Source organism: Antrostomus carolinensis, unplaced genomic scaffold (assembly GCF_000700745.2).
Source record: "Antrostomus carolinensis isolate BGI_N321 unplaced genomic scaffold, ASM70074v2 scaffold7033, whole genome shotgun sequence".
NCBI lineage: Eukaryota > Metazoa > Chordata > Aves > Caprimulgiformes > Caprimulgidae > Antrostomus > Antrostomus carolinensis.
This window is the reverse complement of record NW_010303067.1, coordinates 32,174-54,528: the sequence shown is the minus strand read 5'-3', so window position 1 is coordinate 54,528 and position 22,355 is coordinate 32,174. Positions and strand designations below refer to the sequence as shown.

Below are 22,355 nucleotides of genomic sequence, written 5' to 3'. Positions count from 1 at the left end.
CCTCTACTTCAGAGTGAAATCCTTGTCCCAGTGAAGTAAATAAAGTCTATTTCCATTAGTTCAGTAGGGATAAGATTTTTCCCAAGGTTTCCACTGGAGAGCAGTAAAGACATGTTGGGAAACAAGTGAAGATGGGGGCTGGGCCAACAGTTTCCTCAAGGGAAGTCTTAAGCTTCACTATGGCAATAAGAAAAAGGAATGGTCTTAACTTTCTCAAAATATTTATTCCAGATGCAGTTTGCTAAGCATTATAAAAACGTTAATTTTTAAACCATTTCACAGATAGAATGTGGCACATAATTAAATGACCTGGTCCATGCTAGATCAATTTAAAGATGTCGTGTTTTCATTTGTAGAATAGTTTGTCACTATTGCATGTTTCAGAGAAACAGAAAATTACAATTTTTCTAATTTAATTATGCAATAATTTGTAGAGTAGCTCACCTCAGCTTAAAAAACTTACAATTTTTTTGTTAAGGCAAGAACAAAAGAATCACTAGCTACATTGTACCTTTTATTTTCATAGATTTATAAATAGCCCTATGGAAAAAATTAAAATTTTGTTATTCCACCTTTATTTCAATAGTAGCACCACTAGCCTCAAGAGAACCACCTGGGAAGTACTTTGTAACTTATTATTTAGAAGTGTATCAGAGCATGATTCTTTATTTAGAAGTGGAAATAGTGGCCCTCTATACACTGACCAGAATGAATCAAATTTCCAAAACTCAGACTCACAAAAAGCACCTCATAGTCCATTTAAACAAACACATTTATTTTTGGCATCTTGCTACATGATTCTTCTGATCGTAGCTTTTGGATTGGAGTTCTATTTACTCTGGTCATGCAAGTGTTTATTTCAATTTAGAAACACAACCTGAACAAAAAAGCATAAACTACACTGCATCTGTTGTTTTCCCAAAGCATGGAAAAAGCAAGATAAGAAAATCAAAAACCTTCCAAAGGCCCTAAAACTTTGAACTGTTAGCAGTTATGAGTTTCTTCTTTTAAACCAAAATCATGTTTTGCCTCAATACTTAATGTGCTCTTCACACTTTTTCTAATTAGTACTTGAAAATGATTTAATTCATGCAAATTGCTGGATGACTACTCACTTAAACTTTTCACAGAATTAATGAAATTTAAAAATAAAACAACTTGAGCAGAAAATCTTGAAATTGAAAAGGAAGATATGCAGTGATCATTGGCAACTAAGGCTGGTTTCTAAAACCTGACGAAGAATGCATGAAATGATGGACACTTCTGCAACTGAGACCATGCTCAGAAGTCATAAAATCCAGGCTGCAACTCCTACTCTATAAGTCATCCAAGTGTTTCCCCAGCACACATGTGGCCAGATCCTGAGCTCAGCTGGAGTCTCAGCACTGCAGGAAGATCATATCTGCAAGATTCCTAATGCCGCCTTGAACTAATGATTAAAAACAGCACAGACTGATTGTTATTCTGAGGGGGAAGTTGGATACGTAAAATGCAAGTACTAGTTAGATTGCAGCTGGTCTGCTAATGACTATAGATGCGTTAGTGCAGTAGATGCCAGCATCATCATAAGATTCTAACACGCAGCCCTGAAGCACCATACTGCATAACAGTATTGATTCAATGCTGACTGAAAAGGTAAAGGGTCACCTAGTCACCCAGAAACCTCCTGACAGCAATCTGAAGCACACCACTTGGGCAACATGGCCTTCACCAGATGCTCCAACAAGGATCTCTCTGATCCTCTCATACAGAGACGTGCGGCCCATGCAGGATAGAATCGGTACCATACTAATCATTCTTCTTTTTGATAAACGGAGAAACAGCCATAGAAAGCATGGAGGGAATGCACTATTTGTAAGGAGGAAGCATCAATTGAAAAATAAGATTCCACGCAAATATGGGGGTGTGGGCAATAGTAGCATACTGTATCTGTTACAGTCTAATCCAAAATTGCCAAGTGTTTCTCCAGTCTTTGGACTATATCATATGATTTTATATTATCCTATTGGCCTTGCAACATCTCCAATATATCTGAAATAGATGCCACCCATCAGAGTGCTACTCAGGGCACTGAAAAAATACCAAGTCCCAAGGCAACTCACTCTATTTAAAGCCATAATAAAAACAAAGAGATTTATTCAGGGTAAGTTCATGAGGACCAATATCCCTCATCTAGTCCGCAGCTAACCTTTACCTGTCCTCAGAGAAATCCTAGAGCCATAAAGAGATATCAAATATATTCTTTCCTATTGTTTTTAACAAACTAGCACCCAAAAAACTGTGACTTGACATGGTTTTCTTCCGGCTAACATGTAGTTCACAACCACCTACCCAGTTTACAATCTAAGAAGGGAGATGTAAAGCAGACAAAATAAGCATGCACGAAGATGTAAAACTGAACGTCTGAATATAAGCATGTTGCTGAAGTCACCTAGAAGTCTGTGAGGGAAAGAAAAAAGTCTGGAAGTTTCCATGCTTGATCACTCTCAACAGCCCTACTCTTGCACAGAACAGTCCATTCTGTCAAACTAACAACTTTCACTACTGACCCTGACTCTAAATAAGTGGAAAAAGCTGACAAAAAATTCCTTTTGTTAATGATGTACATTAACAAATGTACATTTTTGTTAATGATGTACACAGGGACAACCCACACAGTTAAAAGTATAAACAGTGCATATTAGTTATGAGAAAAATCCAGTGAAAGGACTATGTGTGAAAGGCAATGTGAAGTGAACAAGCAGCAGGTAGCAAATGTATTCTTTCAAACAAGGCTCATTCAGGATATTGAAGGCAAGGTCTCACTTCACTTAACAGTGTTGAGATATAGTGATATTACACAAGTAGCTTTTCCTTAGCATGAATCAACTTCAACCCCCTGACAACTCAGCTCACCTACAAATCAGTTATTTTTTTTTTCAGATATAGACTATAAAACTTACAAAATCATATACAGAGCCCTCAGGGAGAAAAAAAAAAGTCACCACCAAGAGTATTAACTGTTACCATGCCTGATAGCTAAGGTACAAATGGCACGGAACAGTATGGCAAGGAACATTTCATATTTACATATAAACAATTTACATCCAAGCAATAAAATATGTAAATCAATTGTATGTAAATATCCAAAATTCCCCCAAAAATTCACATTGAAACGTAACGGGTTGCATATTGATTTGCACAAAGCAAAGCAGCTGCCTATCTAAGGAAGATTTTCACACCACTTTCCCTGCTACAACTGCTCTGTAGATAAGGGAGAGCATAAAAGTGGAGAGTTCAGGGTCTAGAAAACAAAACCACTGAGGCATCTTCCTGCCAAAGCTATAACAAGCTAAGAAACTCTGTTCCCACTCTGCTGATTTGTCAAATTGCACCACGTCTGGTGTTCCAAAACAGCGACTACAAATGTGTCGAAGCACTGTTGAGATGAAGCTAGACAAGTTCAAATCAAAATGAGCTGTCCTGCAGTGGGCTCAATCTACAGTAAATACGAGTTCCTCTAGCAACAAGTAAATCAAGTGCTCCTTGATTTAGGGCACCATATTCACCAAATCCTCATGTTTTCTACATCATGAACTTTAGGAAGATCTCATTGTTTCTAAAAATTTTGAATTACTAAATAGAAATTTAGTATGCTTATCTTGATTTACTGCATGTATTTTATTTATTTTAATACATTAAATGTTTTGAAAATTAATACTAGACAAATTTGAAGGTTGTCTTCAAACTTTATCAAACAAACTAAGAGACACCACCATCACCAAACTCTGGCTAAGACCTCTGAGGCAAATGCTATGCTCTGGTAGCAACATTCATTCAATAAACTACGGCAGCGGTTCTGTGGGGCACTGAAAGCAAAGGTAGATACACAGAGCTTGTTTAGCTGTCATCATCCCTGCTACTGGGGATGTGCCCAAAGAAACAGCATTTTTCAAGAGCTCCAAATAGGAGAATCTGGGAATAAAGTGTGTATCATGATGGACTTAGTCACCGCTGATGAGTAACTCTGCCTTCCTACACTAAGGATCTGCTTGAGGATTTGAGGTTTGTTATTGTTTGGAAGATTTAGTAGATTTGAGGGGAGGAACAATAATTTTGTATTTGAAGTCTGGAGGCCTGTGCTAGAATTTCCAGGAATGAAATTACAACTCACAAATGCAGTTTTACCTGGTGTCTTTTTGGAAAAAAACCAACCAAACAAACAACAAAAACCAAAACAATTCCTAAAGCTTCAGAAAAAAAGTTATAGACATAACTCACCCACAGGCTTGGACTTGCCACTGTACTAACAGAGGCTAAATTTGCCAGGCTGCAACAGCCAACATCTACATTACTTCATTGTAAAACCTCAGACTAGTCAGGAAAGGAGGAAAAATCCAAATGGGACCTTTTTCCAAAGGCAGTGCCTGACCTCTTCGCTCATTCTACTTTGCATGAATTTCTCATTAACGTAAGAGCTACCACAGAGCTCCACTGGCATGGGCCAGGAAGCAGCCCCACTGGTGAGGGACTATAAGCACGCAGATAACACAGAGGGAGAGCTCCTGCTATGAGCACTAAAGAAATTACCTTCAGATTTCTTAAGTACCATCAGGAAAGGAAAATAAGGAGAACAATGTCCATGCATGTTTAATAGGAATGTTTTTCCCCTATGACCAACCTTTCAGAGTACACTGACCTTGGTAGAAATTCTGTTATTTAATTGCACCATAGTTCCATTGCACAACCCAGAAGATGGGTTCTCAGCAAGGGGCAACCTGTAAATTCACTACAAATACCACTCCAGAATATGTGGACAAAACTAAAAACTGTAGGACCTGTGCGTACATCACAGGAAAAAAAAGCCCCACAACACGGAAAATATCACCCAAGAGACTAAAAGTTAAATAAACTCATAGGGCAAAGGTGCAAAAGAGATGACACAGAGAAAACAGAATTGTTTTTCAAGCAATCAAGACAAGAGCAAAATTTAATTTGAATTCAGTGAGAGACAAAGACCACGGCCTATAACCTGAGAAGTTCTGTGGCCTCACAAGGGTCAAAAGACATGCTAATGATCTGTGGACAGGTATTCTCAAGGCTTTTGGTCCCACCTCAAATACATACAGCTACCTCTCCACAGGTATAGTCTATATGAGACTGAGAGTAGAAATGTTGAAAGGAAATGAGTCAACCTCATACATTTTTTAATTGATATGGGAGCAGAGGGTTCAAAAATGCTGACACATGAAAAAAAAAGTTTCAAAAAATTAGTACGTTTAAACTACTTCTAGTCATTGGGAAAGTAACCTGTGTAATCATCTCACATAGATTTAAAGGTGCTATGGAGAACAACTTGTGTGGACAACCACTCTCTTTTCAGTATCTTCACTGACATACTACCACACAGCTGCATAACGAACAGCAGCCACCATTAGGCTTGATTTTCCACTAGGCATTTAACCATATAGTAAGAATCACCATACCAGATACTATGCACCTATAATAGCTCTCAAAAATAACTCTGAAAATTAAAAATCTGCATTGGAAAGCACAGTGAGATAGGAGAAATAGGGAATTAATGGACTGAGTTAACAGTAACACCCACCAAGAGGGAAAGGCAAGCACTGTTCTCTCATGATCGTGCTTACATTCATGAGTCATTTCTGTCATGAACAATCCATTAGTGTACAAGGATAAGTGTTGAGCTTAGAAACTTGGCTTATTTATGAGACTGAGGTAATCTGAAAAATCTAACCAAACGTAAGTTGTCAAGGCTGTGTCAAGCAACTCTGCTATGCAGGCAGTTCCCATTAATCTAAGTTTAGGATGGCCATGGACTGGAAAAAATGACTTGCAATGCAAGTTGTACATCAGAAGTGAGAGATATACTTAAAAGGTAATACCTTAAAAGATAGCAGACTATGGAAAAAAAGCACTGCTGCTGACTAATAAATAACCCAGACAGACTATATAGGCAAATATAAGCTTACACTGCCAGCGTCCCAGGCTTTCTAGAAGTCAGAGATGCAGTTAAATGCAACACAAAGCCCAAGGTAGTAAACCCTGCTGAGAAGCAGCAAAGGCCCCTGTAAACCTAACCACAGAGACCCACCTTGGATTGTACTTCACAGCAATAGTGACTCAAGTGACATTTTTTCTTTTTTTAATCTAGACTAAGACCAATGGACTCATGAAACCAGGTTATGCACAAGTGGCCCAGCGCAAAAGGAAAGGATGATGACAAATGCAACCAGTTCCCATAACACTGATAAGCAGCATGGGAGCAGAGAGGGTCATGGATTTGCTCTGCGCAATTGAAGATACAAGTTAGGTACTTGAAGCTGCATTATCACTTATGCACAAAATCAAAATTGTAGAGAGGAAAAAATAATAGAAGTAGTATTTTGCAGTTTTGGCAAACAGGAAGTACTCACGTTCAGCAATTTGCTGTACAGGGAAGCCCAGGTAGAAACTGAATTCCACCATGGACAAGTTTCTTAGCTGCTCACTGACTTCAGACCCATTTAAAAAACCGTGTCTATTTTGGACAGCAAAAACAATGCTCACAGGGCCTTGCCGAAATGCTCCTGCAGGCCTGCTCAAAGTTATATTCAGTATCTGAAAAGACAAGATTGAAGCAGGGTTAGCAAAATCAAATCCTTGGCATTTCTATTCCCTCCTTGATAGATTTTTTTTTTCTTCCCTAATATGAAATGCGAGGCAATTCACATCAAAACAGAGGAACATCTATTCTGGATTGATTCAGCCTGCTGAGTCTCAGAAGAAGCAGTTACATGTGAATTCCTCTTCCAAGAGTTATCCTCTAAGGTTGATCATAATCCAGAATGATTCGAAAGCTACAGTCCAGAAAATGAGGAAAAAAACCCCCAAAAAACCCCACCTAGACAGTCAGCAAAATAAATCTACCGATAAAGAATTCTTAGATGAATACCAAACTGTGTGGAACAGATAGGAAGATACCAGGCTAAAGAAACATTCTGAAAATGGATGTTCTCTTGGTCAAAACCTCCTGCACCATGCACCCCCAGACTCTACCACCAGTTAGAAACCTTATTTTGGCATCAATGTACACGGTAACTGCATTCATGTAGACAAACCTCTTCCAGACAGTAAGGGAGTATTTAAAATAAAAGTTTGCTAAGCTGACAGTTCAAGAAATTGTTTTGTGTGTTGTCTCTTCAGTCTATTCAGTCACATTGTGTCAGCCAGTTGTACAGTTCTGAGCACTTTACGTACTATGTATTTTAGGTACTATAAAGTTTATGCCATTTTTCTTGCTATGGTTTTATTTTAGGGTACCACAGGTGAGCATTTATGGTGCCAGTTAAACAGTATGATAATTTTTTTACTAATTTTGGTATTACAACAAAGCTAGATTAAATTTAAGAATTTAGACAGAAGAGTGAATCAGTCTCATTAAACTGAATTATTGACTTTCCACAGAGTTTTAAATTCTGCTATGTGATTCAGTACCCAGCACATATACATTTCATATGAGAAGTTCCAGCAGCAGCTGCCATGGACATCATATACTGCTGTAAGTATTTCTAGACCTCAGAGGCAACTAGCATGTTTGCTCACATAATGGCAGAGTGCATAGAAGTCCTATATTCCCTAATAGGATCCCCTAAGTAGTAATGAGACCTGAAAGTTGTCTTCCAACAAAAGCATTCTAACCACACCCTACTCTGTAATAGTAAAATCTGATGGGAAGGACTTTGATAAGTGTTGGGGGAGCCTTTATAGGAAAAAGTATAAACCCTATTATATTCAATAATGTTTTTAGATATAAATCATCATCTCGGATCATTTTTTCAAAAATCTTGAAACCAGAGAAATATGTGGTGCCACATTATTTTGTACAGGAAAAAATCCTGACTTCATGACAAAGCCTCATAGCTCTACACAATGTAGATGGCAAGTGGTAGCCAGTGAACACCTAATTCATTTTACTGACTGGATGAAACTTGGGACAACCAAAGATGAGAACAAAAAGGGACAGACACAAAACATGCTCATCTTCTTACCTGCACAGTGAAGTTGTAGAACTCCTGGTGTTTGCTCACTTCCTTTAATGCCATTGTCAGTCCTTTCTCAATGCGCCGGCTAAAGTTGCAGAACCCAACATCCACGTTCCGAGGCACAAACTGAAGCACTGAAGGCAAAGGGTACACATTATCCCTACAGACAAGTACTTCCATGAGAGAGAACAAAACAAGCAAAAGAATTCACATGCTGTCACTTTTTCATGGAATTCGGGACATATTCAGTGAAACTCTGGGTAAAAATACAGTCAAAATAAATTTTGTGTTGGTGCAGTAAATTTTCCACTCATTAATATCTGTTGCAATAGTTTAATTACCGAAAGATATTAGTGACAAAATATCCACTGTTTCCTGTTGGATACTGAAAGACCTTCACGACATATATGGAGCTTATTTTACAGGACCTGAACACTGAATCAGCCACACTGAAATCCTTATTATCCAAGACATAAATGAAAATCTTAAGTAAAAAAGCAACAGTTCTCTTTCTTGTAGACTGAAACATAGTCATTTTCTTGTCTAAATGATCACATATTGGGTCCATTAATACACATTAGTATCAGTCTAACACTTTCAAAACACCTAATTAGCAAACTATCTTTTAAATCTAGATACATACACTTTGAAGTATTTCACAGGAGAGATAGAGTAAGCACAGGAGAGAAAGCGAGCGCAGAGGAACGTGAGCAAGCACACAGACCTTAACTACACACACACCTGTGGACTTCCTGATACATCTTAAGAAAGAAATACTATGATTAGGTTACAGACTCTAACAGCAATGTTAAACAAGGTTCAAGAACAGAAAATATGTCTTCTGTGTATCTATATAACCCTGTTAAGCAATGGAAAAAGACATCGCACCTGCACAATTAAAGTGATGTCTTACCATACAGTTGTTAACACAGCAGAAACAACACATGAAACATACCTGAACAAAAGCACCTATGTTTGACATTCAGTAACTCTCTGCCTTTATACTCATTCTCTGTCACTACCTCATTAGGCAGTCAGCCAAACAGGCAGGTGGTTTTGTTGTGCAAATAGTGCCTGAAGAAGATTTTAAATACCACTGACTCTCAAAATCTATTACATGGGTAATATTTTACTTTAGATTATTAATAATCATGGACTTCACATAAACCACTGCCACACAGCAGCAATGGAAAGCTGGATATTACATGAGCAATCCTCCTGCTCACATTATACATGAGCAATCATTCCTCCTGCTCACAAATTCTCCTACATTATGAGAACTCTAAAAAGTAGCATTCAAGGTAAGCATAATTTGAAACTTGACTCAAGCATTATAAAATAGCTGCACTGTGATTTTATCAGTAAATGTTTCACAGAAATTTTTTTCTCTTCTCATCTTTTGATGCAAGAAAAAAGAACACACATATTTTGCAACGGGCCAAAAAAAATTTCCAAAAAAATAATGAAATTATGGGGTTAATTGTTTACAATTTATTATCTCTCAACCATGGATCCAGCAAGTATTACACTAGCAAACAAGAATTAAGATCCACAGCAGTAGAATGCACAGTTTGACTTGACCTTGCATATTTAATCACAAGAAGCGTGAATCAATATGAAGCTACATCTCCTCCTCTTCATGTCAGAAAGAACTCACCTGTCTGAACTTGGAACCTGTTATCTGGCACAGTGAAGGAAGGGTGCAGTGAGAGGATCACTGGGGCCTCACCACGAAGAAGACTGCTGTTCATAAGCACATTTATGACAGCTACTGCCGTGTAAACAAAGGGACCTGATGTCACCAAGAAAGCAAATTTGGGGGAAATTTTGTAAACCTACAAAAAAAGAAAAATAAAATTTAAAAAAATCTTCAATGTGAAATTTGGCAACACTTTAGACCTACATAGTCTCACGCATTTCAAAGCTGCATCACCAAGAGGTAGGAAAATGCAATCTTTATTTTTCAAAGAGAGCAGAAACATAAATGCTCTGACAGTGCTGTGCTTTGCAGCCTCTGCTCCATCAGAGAGGCAACTCCCCTGTGCTAGGTACACCTACTAGATTCTCTTCAGTACAACACACCAAGCTCAACACTTCTCGATTTATCACATCCCAACATAGTAGCACTCCCCCTCACCTGCATTCCCCTGGAGTACATACGAGTTCCCATATAAAAATTGCTGTTTACTTACTGAACTGCTCACATAGCTTCTACATTTCAGTCATACACTGCATAGCAAATACATTCTATACCATTCACATGTGATACGCAAGAAGCAAAATACACATAACCTGTGTTTTATGCATATAATTTTCACACTCAAAAATGCTTTCTTCCAGAGAACACTTCTATCTGCTAATTTCCACAGTTACTGCAACTACAACTTTCCTCTTTCAATTCATCTCCTAACTTCTGAGTCTTCTTAAAAAACCCAATGAGTCTTAGTCATCACATAAAATAAATGAGATTGTAAATTAAATATAAACCTATATGAATGTTTCCACGCAGACACTCTTATCCACCATTTCCCTGTCACCTAAGTAAAAAAAAACCCCGAAAGTTTTTATTTACTTAAACATATTACAGTGTCTTCTCTCCCTCAGAGAAACTCTCTCAACATCAAGGACACCTGTTTCTCCAGCATTATTTTTTTTCCTCTCTGGTTTACTCCTTCAGTTTGCTTTATTTGCCAAAGGCAGTGTCCTGGTTTTGCTAGGACAGAGTTAATTTTCTCCTTAGTAGCTAGAATAGTTGTGTTTTAGTTTCACACTAAAATATTTTGAGATGTCCAACATGATGTCAGAAATAAATAAATAATCTAAACCAGAGACCCAAAGTTTCTGATAAATGTGTACCTCTCAGATGAAGAGATGCTAGCACCACCTTGCAGGCTTTGTGCTGGTGAAGTGGTAAATTAGATATCCTCAACTTCAGGATCAGCTGTTTAGAAAAGCACAGTGCTACTTGAATTGTAACTCACATGTGCCTTACTGGTATTTCTGCAACAGTGCAAAGTGATGGCAATTGCTCTTTAGATGAGACAGTAAGCAGTTCTTTCCTGTTCTCTAAAACACACGCATTTCAAAGAGACCATCTTCACCAGAAGAAAATACCTCAGTAGCAAAAGGAAATAAAAAAAAAAAAAAATCTGTGCTGCTCATTATTCCCTTCTTCCTTCTTAGTCCATAAATATATGCAGCATCCAGTTTTTATTTAAAATGTATTTAAACCCACAGAACTCCAATTTGTTTGATATGAATAATATGCACAGCTCTTTTCAGTTCCTCTTATCTGAAATTTTATCCTTTTATCTCAGGACGAAATTATCTCTGCAGCTTCAGTTTGTCAAATGGAAACAGCAGTCATTATAACGAGTAAGACACGCCAAAAGAAAGTTGGCTATTACTTGCAAAGGAGACTGCTTAAAAGGCGAGAAAAAGAGGAATTAGAATTACACATCTCAGTGACAATTTGCCGGTGATTGCTGAAGCAATATATACTGAGAGGCCTAGTGTAGCCAGCATATAGTTGTGCACTAGAGTTAGGTATTTCAGACAAGAAAGCAAGCCTCTGGTAATTAACTCAAGCTGTCTCCACCTCTGACGTCTTGCAGTGTACTACAGATGTAAGAAAAGCAGCCTACTCTGAACACTTCTCTGAAATTTTGCATCAATTTTTTTGTCTTAACAGCTAACAATGTTTCTCTTCTGTGCTTCACTGCAGCAGTAACTCCAGAAGAATGGAATTTTTTTTTTTTTTTTTTTTTTTTTGAAAAAACCAAACACTTTTAAATCTAATTTTATAGTAGGTAGATTAGAACCACTACAGGTCAAAACAATGGCTGTTTCTGTTTGAGATACTGCAGGGTCATCTGGAGTGAGCTCTCGACAACCCCAATTCAGATTATAGAAATAACATAGCCATGCCAGCATGACATTGTCTACAAGCTAATTCACAGAGAAGTTTGCAAAGTTATCTAGGATAGATGAGCGTAGCTCATGACTCTTGATTCATGAATGAGAACAGCTACTCTTGGCACAGCTCTAACAGTTCACAAACCCAGCCATCCATCCAACCCTCTCTTGGGAGACTTCACCTCTACTGCCAGGACAGCTAGATGTCAACAAATTAGCTAGCTGAAACACCACATTTGAGAGTGCCACCTACTAAAGCAAACAAGTATAAATTTCTTATCTTAACACTTCAGGCCAGAAAGCCAGAGAAGCACGCAAAACTCCATGTGCACTTTGGAGTTATTCTTACAGCAAAAGTAGAAACCTTCAGTAGGAGCAGAGAACCCTTACACCACCTCAAGTTAACCTATCCCTTCTCCAGAGTGTGATGGCTAACCCAACTCTGCTGTTTCCAGAACAAAACCTATCTCATTCAAAGCTACCCTCACAAGAAAGAGCACTTCTGCTACAGAAAGTTTCCGCGCCTTGATCTACTAGAGGCTAGAAGAGCATTTGGGGAAAGCATCATTGTATGCTTATTCTGTCCCTTATGATCTTCTCTAAGCATTTGCTATTGATTATTGTCTGCTAAAATATTTGATTAGATGCATCTTTGCTACAATCTAATCCATGCCTACATTCCACTGTATTATGCTGTGTAAACACCTGGCAGGAAGCATAAACAACCAATTTCCTTACCACCACCTTATTAACCATCCCATAAAGAGCCTGCAGAGAGCGTTTAAATTCCTGAAGAAGGTCTACAAAGGCACACAAGGTCTTAAAAATGAAACAAAGCTTCTGCTTCTACACACATTAGGATCCTAAGGCAAGAATTCTCTCACAGTTTTTACACACCTAAACGGTACCAGCCAGAATTTCAGCAGCAGTGAGTAGCGATGAAGCCAGCACAAGTCCACAAGGTGGCATCTCTGAAAGAAGTATCTAACTGCCTGACAAGTGAACTGATCTTAATTTGGAGGCAAAGGTTTACTGATTTTGGATTATAGAAACCAACGTGCTAAGGACAGCCCCAAAATCCCACATCAAATACAGCAAGGATGGCTGAAGTATACCGCATGATAAAATTTCAAAGCACAAATGAGGCTGGCAAAAAGTTGTTTCCTGTTGGCATGAACTTAATGGCATCAGGGGTCCTGGAAGTGAGTCACTGCCAACACTTTTTTCACATCCCAGTGGAACAAAGCTAAGTCAAAAGAACATTGTATGACAGATCTTAACCAAGTGTCACAAGGCTGACATTAGAGAAAGCTGACAAACATTACTCTGATTCAAAAAATAGGGTCTTATTCTTCTGCAGATGCAATACACTGAGACCACCTGGAAAGAACTTTAAAATTTTAGGTTATTCTCACTTTGCTGTAAGGACTTTTGCTAGGAAAAAAAATGACAGAAGTTTTTTTTTCATTACAGAGGATTCAAGCCTGCCTTTTTTTTTTTCCACTTCAACAATTCATAATGTTTGAAATAATAAAGAAGACAAAGTTTCAAATGAAAAATGGATAGAAAAATGTTTTAATTCTTCTTTCAGTGTTAAACTTGTTTTGTACTTTAAGTGAGCAGCAGTTATATCCACGTTGACATGTATTTTATTTGTTAAAGTGTACATTACTAGAAAGTCAAATTTATCAAGATTGTCTCCTGATTTACTGTGCATTACAACACAGCAAGGCAAGAACATCTGTGAGCTGCAACAGGACACACAGTAAAAAAGCAGCTTAGAGAAGTGCACTTGCAAATGTACACATGGTTCCCAGGTACTCTCAACTAACAAAAGTCAGCTCTGTTTAGCAATATGGATGAATTCTGTTCAAAATTTTACATTACATCACCATTAAACATGCTGATACTATAGACACTGCTTTATTTAAAATAATAGGTTTGTTAGTACTTCACCGTTAGAGGTGAAGACATTTGCTAGTGATTATTTTTAGTGCAAAACCCATACCCAAGGCAACATAAAGAAAACACAAATGATAGCAGCATTCAGGCATAAAATAAACATAACTGATTCCACAGAAATGTTTTCTCTTTTTGATAAAAAAGAATGTGCAAAGAATGAAGCTGGATTAACTGAATTATTTATAAGAACAGTTGCTTCTGAGAAGCCTTAGGGCCAAAATATCCTATTGAGAACTTTACAAGGCAATAGTGAGCATGAAAAGAAGGAATTTAAAGGGCAAAAATATAAAGAAGGAAGATATCAATGTGGGCTCCAATCAACCTTCAAATACTTAGCAATAGATTTTGTCTTACAGCTGTTACTATTAAGAGGATAAGCGCTTCCATATTAGAGGTATATAAGGTCATTTAAAATTAGTATAGTTCTATCATCATGAACTTTTGACTCCTACTTGGCTATGCCAGTTTGCACAATTTGAAGGTATAATTCAAAAACCAGAAGAAAAATCTCTTATTTACAAAAAACCCTAAAAAGCTTATGGGTAGGTATTGCTAAAAGGACCTAAACTAAACATAATTTATAGTGGCAGCTCACTGTGGCTGAAGTTTGGCAGAAATTTGTAACACCCCTGTCTTGACTGAGTAGTAGAGAGGAATATTCTCCAACATCAGACAGGAGTTGTTTAATTACTGAGTGCAGTGATTATGGCAGGAGCTGTCAAAACACAGTTTCCCCACACAGATCGGCATGCAGAAGTTAGAGGCACCAACGGATTCTGGGCACAGAGGAACTCAAGTTACGTTCAAAATTCAAACTGCTACTTCATAATGAAAATGAGATCACAGACTCAAAAAATGACACTCACTTTGAGGATAGGAAACAACACTGAAATGTTGTTCAAAGGTGATTCCTTGAACAACAAAGCAAAGGAAGCTTTCAAACAAAAAAAAAAAAACCAACCAAAAACCAAGAGTGCAGCAATTCCTAAGCCCTGTGAGTGGAGAAAGGACAGGAGTCACACCTATTTGAAGGCTTAAAAATAACATCTTATCATTGCACACCTGATTTCCCCCCCCCCAACTTTTTCATCTGACACATCCTGCATTTGGGATTTCATCATTTCCCCTGCAAGTACTGATGGCCTCACTTAAAACATAAAACAGCACAAGGCTGTGCGGAAGTTTTGTTTTGTTTAAAGTGCTAAGTATATAATCAGCTAGCAGAAGAAACAAAACTTTTTAACACGTTACTGCAAAGGGTAAAAGCTTTTCAGTTTCATTTCAATTCACCATCCAAAGGAGGGGAGCAGTAGAGGCTGGGCACTGCTTGTTGACCCCTGGCAAAATCAAGAAAGGTCTGTCCTAGAAAACGTTGACATTCTAAAAGTTAAAAAGCTGATGGCATATTTACATTAAAAATACAAATCATTACTAACATTTAAGTTAGAATAAAACTCTCTCTGACATAGTACCATATGGGTTGCTTTTAAATCACCATTTCAGCCTGTGAACTAAACCCACTATTGTATTATATTGATCAAAGAGTACTTGTACACACTTCATACCACTTACCTCTAGCTCTACAGATCGCCTGAACTGAACTCTGAGCACTTCTCTGATGGATTCACTGACATTTTGTAGAACAGCTCTTCGGGCCAGCACTGGAAATTAATGTCAGTCAGTAAATACATTTTAGCTTAATCTCTTGGGCTTTGGTTCAAAGCTGCATTTTCAATTGTGCAATGCATGAAAAAGCAGGCAATGAGATCAACTGCATCAAACGGATAAGATGATGGACAAGGAATCAGGTAAAGGTGTGACTGTATCCTAAAAAGTGACTGTGCATACAGCTGAAGGAACTCCAGATTTATTTTCTTTCTCTTCATTTGTTTTTTCATATCTAATGTCTTTGGCATTCTAGTAAAAGAATCTTCTAAAGAGCCACTGAAGCATTCAAACTGGATCTGAAAAGTCACAGCACGTTCAGTCTGACCTGTGCACAACAAGGTTGCTGTCATAACGCAGTTAAAGTTTTGTAGGCAACGCATGGAATGCAGATGAGGTCAGAAAAAAGCCACGGAAAATATGCATCTGCTTTTCTCTTAAATAAAAAGTAAACAAACAGGACATTGATTACTGAAAGGGATATCCACTAAGTAAGAAACTGCTTTTAAAAACCCCATGTCCCTACAAATAGTCATGTCTGTTACAGTCACACTTGTGACTATGGTCAAGGAAACAACTGAAGTGTTTTGTGTTGTCATCCTGCATTTACTTTCCATCAGTAACTTGCTTACAAAACTATTCAAATTACAGGTTAAAAAAAAAAAATCTTCCTCATCACCAGAATAGCCAACTCATCTTTGCATCTCGAGGATGAGATTATGCTCATTCTGCTTTACATGTTACAAGTCAATCTTAAGGGCAAAATGTGTTGCTTACCACAAAACATGCAGCACTTTGCAGTTGCCCTGGATTAGTTCACTGTTATTGTTTTGTTAACAAGCTGGGAAGAGGTAGAAAACACCAAAAAAGCAAACACAGGTGCTGAGACAATCAATTTTGAAACACACTAACGTGACTTTTTCTGGTTACGAACACACCAAATCCAGTTGAATTAAGTATGGGAGGAGGGAGAATATAAACATAAGCTAGTAAGGTAAAATTATAAAAACAATAACAAAATCCAAACATTTTTTAAACCAACGCTTCTCTTTCATATTACAAAATTACCTCACATGCAGGTTTTTTTACAAACAGCAGCAACAACTGAAAGGAGAAACTTAGTCAGTCAGAACATTTAACAGTTTGGCATAACAGTATCATGACAGTAACATTCACTTACAACCCATGAAATAATAAAGCAGCCGCTAATTCAGGATACTCGTATATAGGCATCAGCAATTTTAGAAGACAATTTCATTCTCTGTGCAGTGCAACATATATGTAACCCACTATCACAATGGACTTCGTTCAAGTGAATTCTATTATTTTCAAGAGTAAATGATAAATCAATGCTTTTACAGCTTTTTGTCTGAATTTACACCCTATGTATTTGAAAGGTTCACTTAGCTAATTCAACACCTGCAATTTAGTTAGGGGGTCACATTACAGTGGTTTCTGAAAAACAAAATACAAACGTTAGGAATATCTTACCTGCAGTGACCAAGTAAGCATCGGGAACTGTGATGTCACAGACGTAGGGTTGCCTAGTAGTGGTCACAACAGAAGTTAGGATCAGAGGTTCAGCTGGAGTAGTGGTCGCCAGAAGGGTGGAAGAGAATGTCCCCAGGCTGCCTGCAGTAGTTGTGCCACGGCTGCCCGTGGCACTGGTGGCAGTGGTTGTGGGAACAGTGGTGGGAGCAGCTGATGCATCAGTACCAGCAGTTATGCTGCTTCCTGCTGGAACTTCATATCCAGTGGGAGGGCTAGAAGCTGGAGGAAATTGCGTGGGAGCAAACGATGTGGTCACAGACAGAGATGCTGTAGGAGAGGGCATCACGCTGCTGGTGTCAGCATGTGACATCAGGTTGTCAGGGTCTGCAGGAGAAAGGGCTGTGTGGGCACTGCTCTCACTGCGAGATGTTAAAAGCAGCGGGGGGTTAACTGTAGCACCAATATCCTCATCAGAAGCCGGAGCAGTTGAGAGCCAAGATGAAGATAAATTTAAGACAGGAGTCGCCGGAAAGGTAGTAAAAAAAGAGATCAGATTTGTTTCACTGAGCAAGATGCTGCTGGTAACAGACTGGGTGTTGGAAGCAGGCAGCACCAAGGTAGGAACCACGGAGTGAGAGATGGAGAGTGAAGGCTCCAACTGAGAGGTAGCTCCTGTAACAGCTAAGGTAAACACAACTTCAGAGCCCACTGCCAATACTGAGGGTGCTTCCAGAAACACAGATGACTCAGAGTGAAAATCTGATGATGGCGTTATTTCAGGAACATGTGTACCTGGAACAAAGGATGCATTCAAATAAAAGTATGATGCTTGGTTGAGAGGGAACTGAGAAAGCTCAGAGTCAGTGGCAGAGCTGACAGCGGTAACTAAGTCCCAGCTGGTAACATCCTCAGAAAGTACTGATGTCCCAGTTAATGAGGTCTGAGGTAAGAGTGTTGATAAATCACTTCCCATGACAGAGTAAGAATTTAGGATGGCCGATGATAAAGACAAGTAGCTAGGTTCAATAAGAAATGGTGTTGATAAAAGACTGGAAGAAAAATCTGAAACATTTAAAGACGGTTCTTCCCTCGTAGATGTCTTACCAAGCAAAACCACAGATTCTGATGGCATTAACTCTGGCAACTCCAGCAAAGTCGTATGACTGACTGCAAATGATGCTATTGGCTCACTCAGGACAAACGTAGAGTCAAACAGAACAGTGGTGGCATGAGGAAGTTCTACAAGAGTGCTTGGTGTCAATGACACTGTTTCCAGAACAGGGAGGGAAAACTGGGCAGCAGAGGTGTTCAGTGATGTTACTCCAGAGAGCTGATGGTAAGAAGGAGAAATTGTTACAGGTGTACTGTTGTTAAGGGCAGTGTCCATAGTGCTTAATAAAAACATGCCTGAACTGGGCATTTCTGCGAATCTTGAAGAAAATGAAACTACTGGTCTTGATGGAAAAGAAGTATCAAAGATCTCAGGTGCAGGCTCCTCTAATTCGTACTCATCAGTAATTACAGTTGTAAATGGAGTTATGCCTTGTACTTCAGAGGCTTTGATGGACAAAGTTTCAACATAATCGCCTGAGCCCACATCATGTTCTGGGGAAAAGCCTGCTTCTGGCAGAAGCGAAACTGAGTCACAATACAGACAAGAACTGTATGATCTCGTTAAAGGCACTGGACTCATGAGCTTACTAACAAGCTCTGATTGACTTGGTATTTCTGAACTGGCAGGCAAATTTGGTGTTATACTGGAGAATTCACGTGTAAACAGACTGGCGTTAAGAACTGTATGAGAGTCTGTGGAAATGGTAGTTGAGTGAAGTGGGAAAGATGCAAGTGGAAGACTAATAAAAAACAAAGGAGGTTCAGCATTTTAGGGTGCAGCAGTGGCTGCTGAAGCTGGCATGACCCAGGGAATGCTCGGAGTGGGGTAGGTCCTTAGACTGAGAGTTTCTGCTGCCCTGCTACTTGCATCGGCGTAAATGTCACCATACAGGTTTGCACTCTGTGCTGTGGCGTCTGGGGTCACAGGGCTAGTTTTATACAGCAACTTGAGACGAAAAGGCGACCCTTCTGAAGCAGCCCCAAAAGGCAGAGCTGTTAAATCTGCTTTTATGTTTTCCCACCCTGCAACTCCTGCCTCTGAAGGAATGGAAGAGAAATAAATAGCTGTATTTGGAGGGTACAATAGCAAGTTTCTGCTTGCAGTTAGCATTTCACTATCTGGTAAAAAAGGCTTCAGTTCTGGAAGAGTGTTACTGTGTTCAGGGACAGCACTCAACGGAGTCTTTCCCTGTGCTGCTTTTGAGATATATGGTGAAAAAAAGACAGATAACGAAGGTGTTAGCAACACAGTTTCTAATGTTTCTCTTGGTGGCTCTACTGTATTAACTAAGTGATGGTCTGTTAAAACTGCAAAAGACTTCAGTGGAGGAGTCCACTGTGCCTTTGGAAATGGGCTAACAAATTCATCGTTGCTTAAGAATGCTTCATTGCTTGTTACGGAGACATCTACCAACGGCGTACTTCTCCCTTCTGAAATCCTGACCATTTCTTCTTGGTTAAATAAAGTCACATCAAAAGGAGCAGTAACTGATGAGAAAACCGTTTGAAGAAAATTACTTTCTTGGGACTCCAAAGTATTTTTTGCTAAGGTAATTTGTGTCCTGCTGCCTGATATGCTTTGGTGCACCTTTGAGTCCATTGAGAAAAAGGAAAAATTTTGCTGCTCCGAGGATCTCTCATCTAAAAAACGAGAGAGAAAAATAAAACACAAAAACCATTAGATTAGCACAAGTAGGACGACTACAATGAGCAAACCCCACACACAGTGAAGAAAACTGCTCAGAATTCAAGGGCTGAGACAAAACCTCTCAGTATATGAAAAACCACCATGAGCGAGTCAAACTCCATTCCCTGGACATGAGCAGGACAACACAAGCTCCTCTCACTCTGCACCTACTTGTCTCCACAGCAGCACTCCAGCGAGATCCAGGGAAGGACAGTAAGTGGCTCTTTCTTCCCTGTACAAGGCTACAGTGCATGGCAGCTAATGGTCTCACAAAGTAAACAAACCAAAAAGATTAACAAGGAACAATGCAGGGGAAAATTTTGCAGAACTTTAGGTCTTCTGCTTTTCTTTAGTATCACTTCATTTCCTCTGGTTTTATTATTTCTTAATATAGGCTCATAGCAGATTGGTTCTGTTTCAAGGACCAGATCCGCACAGTATCAGAAATGAGTGATACATATGAGAGGTGAAGAGGGGTTCCCTTTATGTAAGGCAAGCGTGGACCTGACATCAACTGCAAGAATTTGCTAAGTAACAGGTCCAGTAGTTACGCTTACATTGTCAGCTGTTTGTTTAACTTCTGGCCTTTTAGCAGTCAATGACAAACTGTTTCATTAAACAATTGCATCTTTATTCACAACCTGACGCAGGATTATCCATTTATGGGCCACCTGTAATAAAACTTTCACTGCTCCAGTTTGCAGAATTCAAGTAGTAACAGCCAGATTCAAACAAAGGAGAAAAAGCTAAGAATTCATCAGATATTTTAACAAGATACTTGTAACAATCAAGTATTAATATAGTTTACATAACTTGACTGTAATTCCTCCTCTCTCACAAAAGTGTTCCTGTAATACAGAGAAGATCTGTATATGAGCTTTTCTAACCATGTTAGAAAACTCTGTTTTGCAGAGAAAAGGTCCATTTTTGCTTTTGTACTTTTCTGAAATGTAAAGACGAGATATTCAGAACTCTACCTTCAGAGCTGAGTATTAAAGGAAATTACAGAAAAGTGTCACTAGACATTTTTCAAGGATACACACAAAGGCTTCAACTTTAAATTACCTATCTGACTTGATCATCCTATTTTCATATGGGAGTGTCCATACAGTGCTGCTGGAACCTACTGACAAGGCACATTACAAAGGCTGAGGGGTGGGCAGGAATCCCACTCAGTTAACACCAGGGATCAGCTTAAAAGAATGACCATACACAGTATAAAGTGCTGGACAGTGATACAGTACACTGCTCAACTCTAACTACATCTGTAACCCTTTAGAGGATGCCTCAAACTCTGTAACCCAGGGTAGATCTTGCAGGAGTAGCTCACCCATCTGTTACACACTGTTATCAGTATAACAACACTTCCTAAAGGTGATAAACTGTTATAATCATGCCCCCCCCCCCCACCCCTTGTCTGTTTGCAAAATTCCTTGAAACAACTTTTCAAGCACTGAGATACCAACTTGATAAATTTTGAAGCTGCTGATCTGAAAGCACAATTACAAGAATTAATGCACAGTTAATACCACTGTACCACAAATCACACCAATAAAATACAAGTGCTGTGATTATATAGTTTATTTTAAAGATCCCATGCACAATGTTTTGCAGCGTAACAGTTACTATTCTCTCAAGTAGTCCCAATCTATTCTTTCTCTCCTGAAAAAAAAAAAGAAAAAAAAGAAAAAAAAGAAAAAAAAAAGAAAAAACAGGTACACTCTTGTAAAAGCTATGTAAGACAAATATTACAAGTCCATCCTTGACTTCTTCCATAGAGGTCAGCTGTTTGAACACGGCACAGCGCAGTACACTGCAGCCACCATGGAATAACAGCTTTCACAAGCAGTTAAGACAGGTAACAGACAAAGCAGTTTCTAGCAAGCATGGAACCGAAACACAGACCCTGAGCCAGCCCCATTTGCTGACCAAAAGCTGTTCAATGCTTTCTCCTAAGTCTCCCTAGTCTCGCTCCTTCCTTTGACTTAGGCTTCCAGCCTTTATTTTTTTATTTGTGATATTCTGAGTAAGCAGGGAGTGAATAAAGGAAAAGACCTGCAAGGCTGTGAAACAGACACTGCCAAAATTAATCACTTCTCCCCCTATATGCATGCACAATCCTTTTAGCAAGCCCTATAAAATCCTGGCCACCTTGGTCATGCTTTGGACACCTAGCACCTGCTTACGCTGAATTCCAAACTGCAGGCAAACATGCTAACAGGTAAAATTCACCTTGTTCATCATGGCTTCATGTTGTAAATCTCTGTGGCAGTAATGCAAGACAGCTGTGTTAGCTTCAACTTAGTAAGTGTGGTAAACGTGGAATTGCTACACACGACAGTTAATAAGGCCAGCAAAGGTGAATAGATACTAATTAGTAACTGAACTTCTGAGCACGCATCTTTACAAATCTTTGGCCCAAAGCTAGAGGTGATTCCACAAACAAAACAGTTTTACTGTCTATACATGCCTATGCTGTGTATCATCATCTTTCTTCA

The 22,355-nt window shown here is 38.8% G+C and overlaps 1 protein-coding gene across 1 annotated transcript in view; it reads right to left on the bottom strand.

Moving 5' to 3' along the window:
• The window catches only part of LOC104521844 (UPF0606 protein KIAA1549-like), a gene marked incomplete at its 3' end in the record, with an annotated part of 33,118 nt that extends 13,315 nt beyond the window's left edge, over positions 1-19,803 (bottom strand). The window contains 5 exon segments of the mRNA XM_010163962.2: positions 6,417-6,600; positions 8,031-8,158; positions 9,682-9,859; positions 15,474-15,562; positions 17,058-19,803. Coding sequence (XP_010162264.1) covers positions 6,417-6,600; positions 8,031-8,158; positions 9,682-9,859; positions 15,474-15,562; positions 17,058-19,770 — 3,292 coding nt within the window.
• Positions 19,804-22,355: the final 2,552 nt, after the last annotated feature.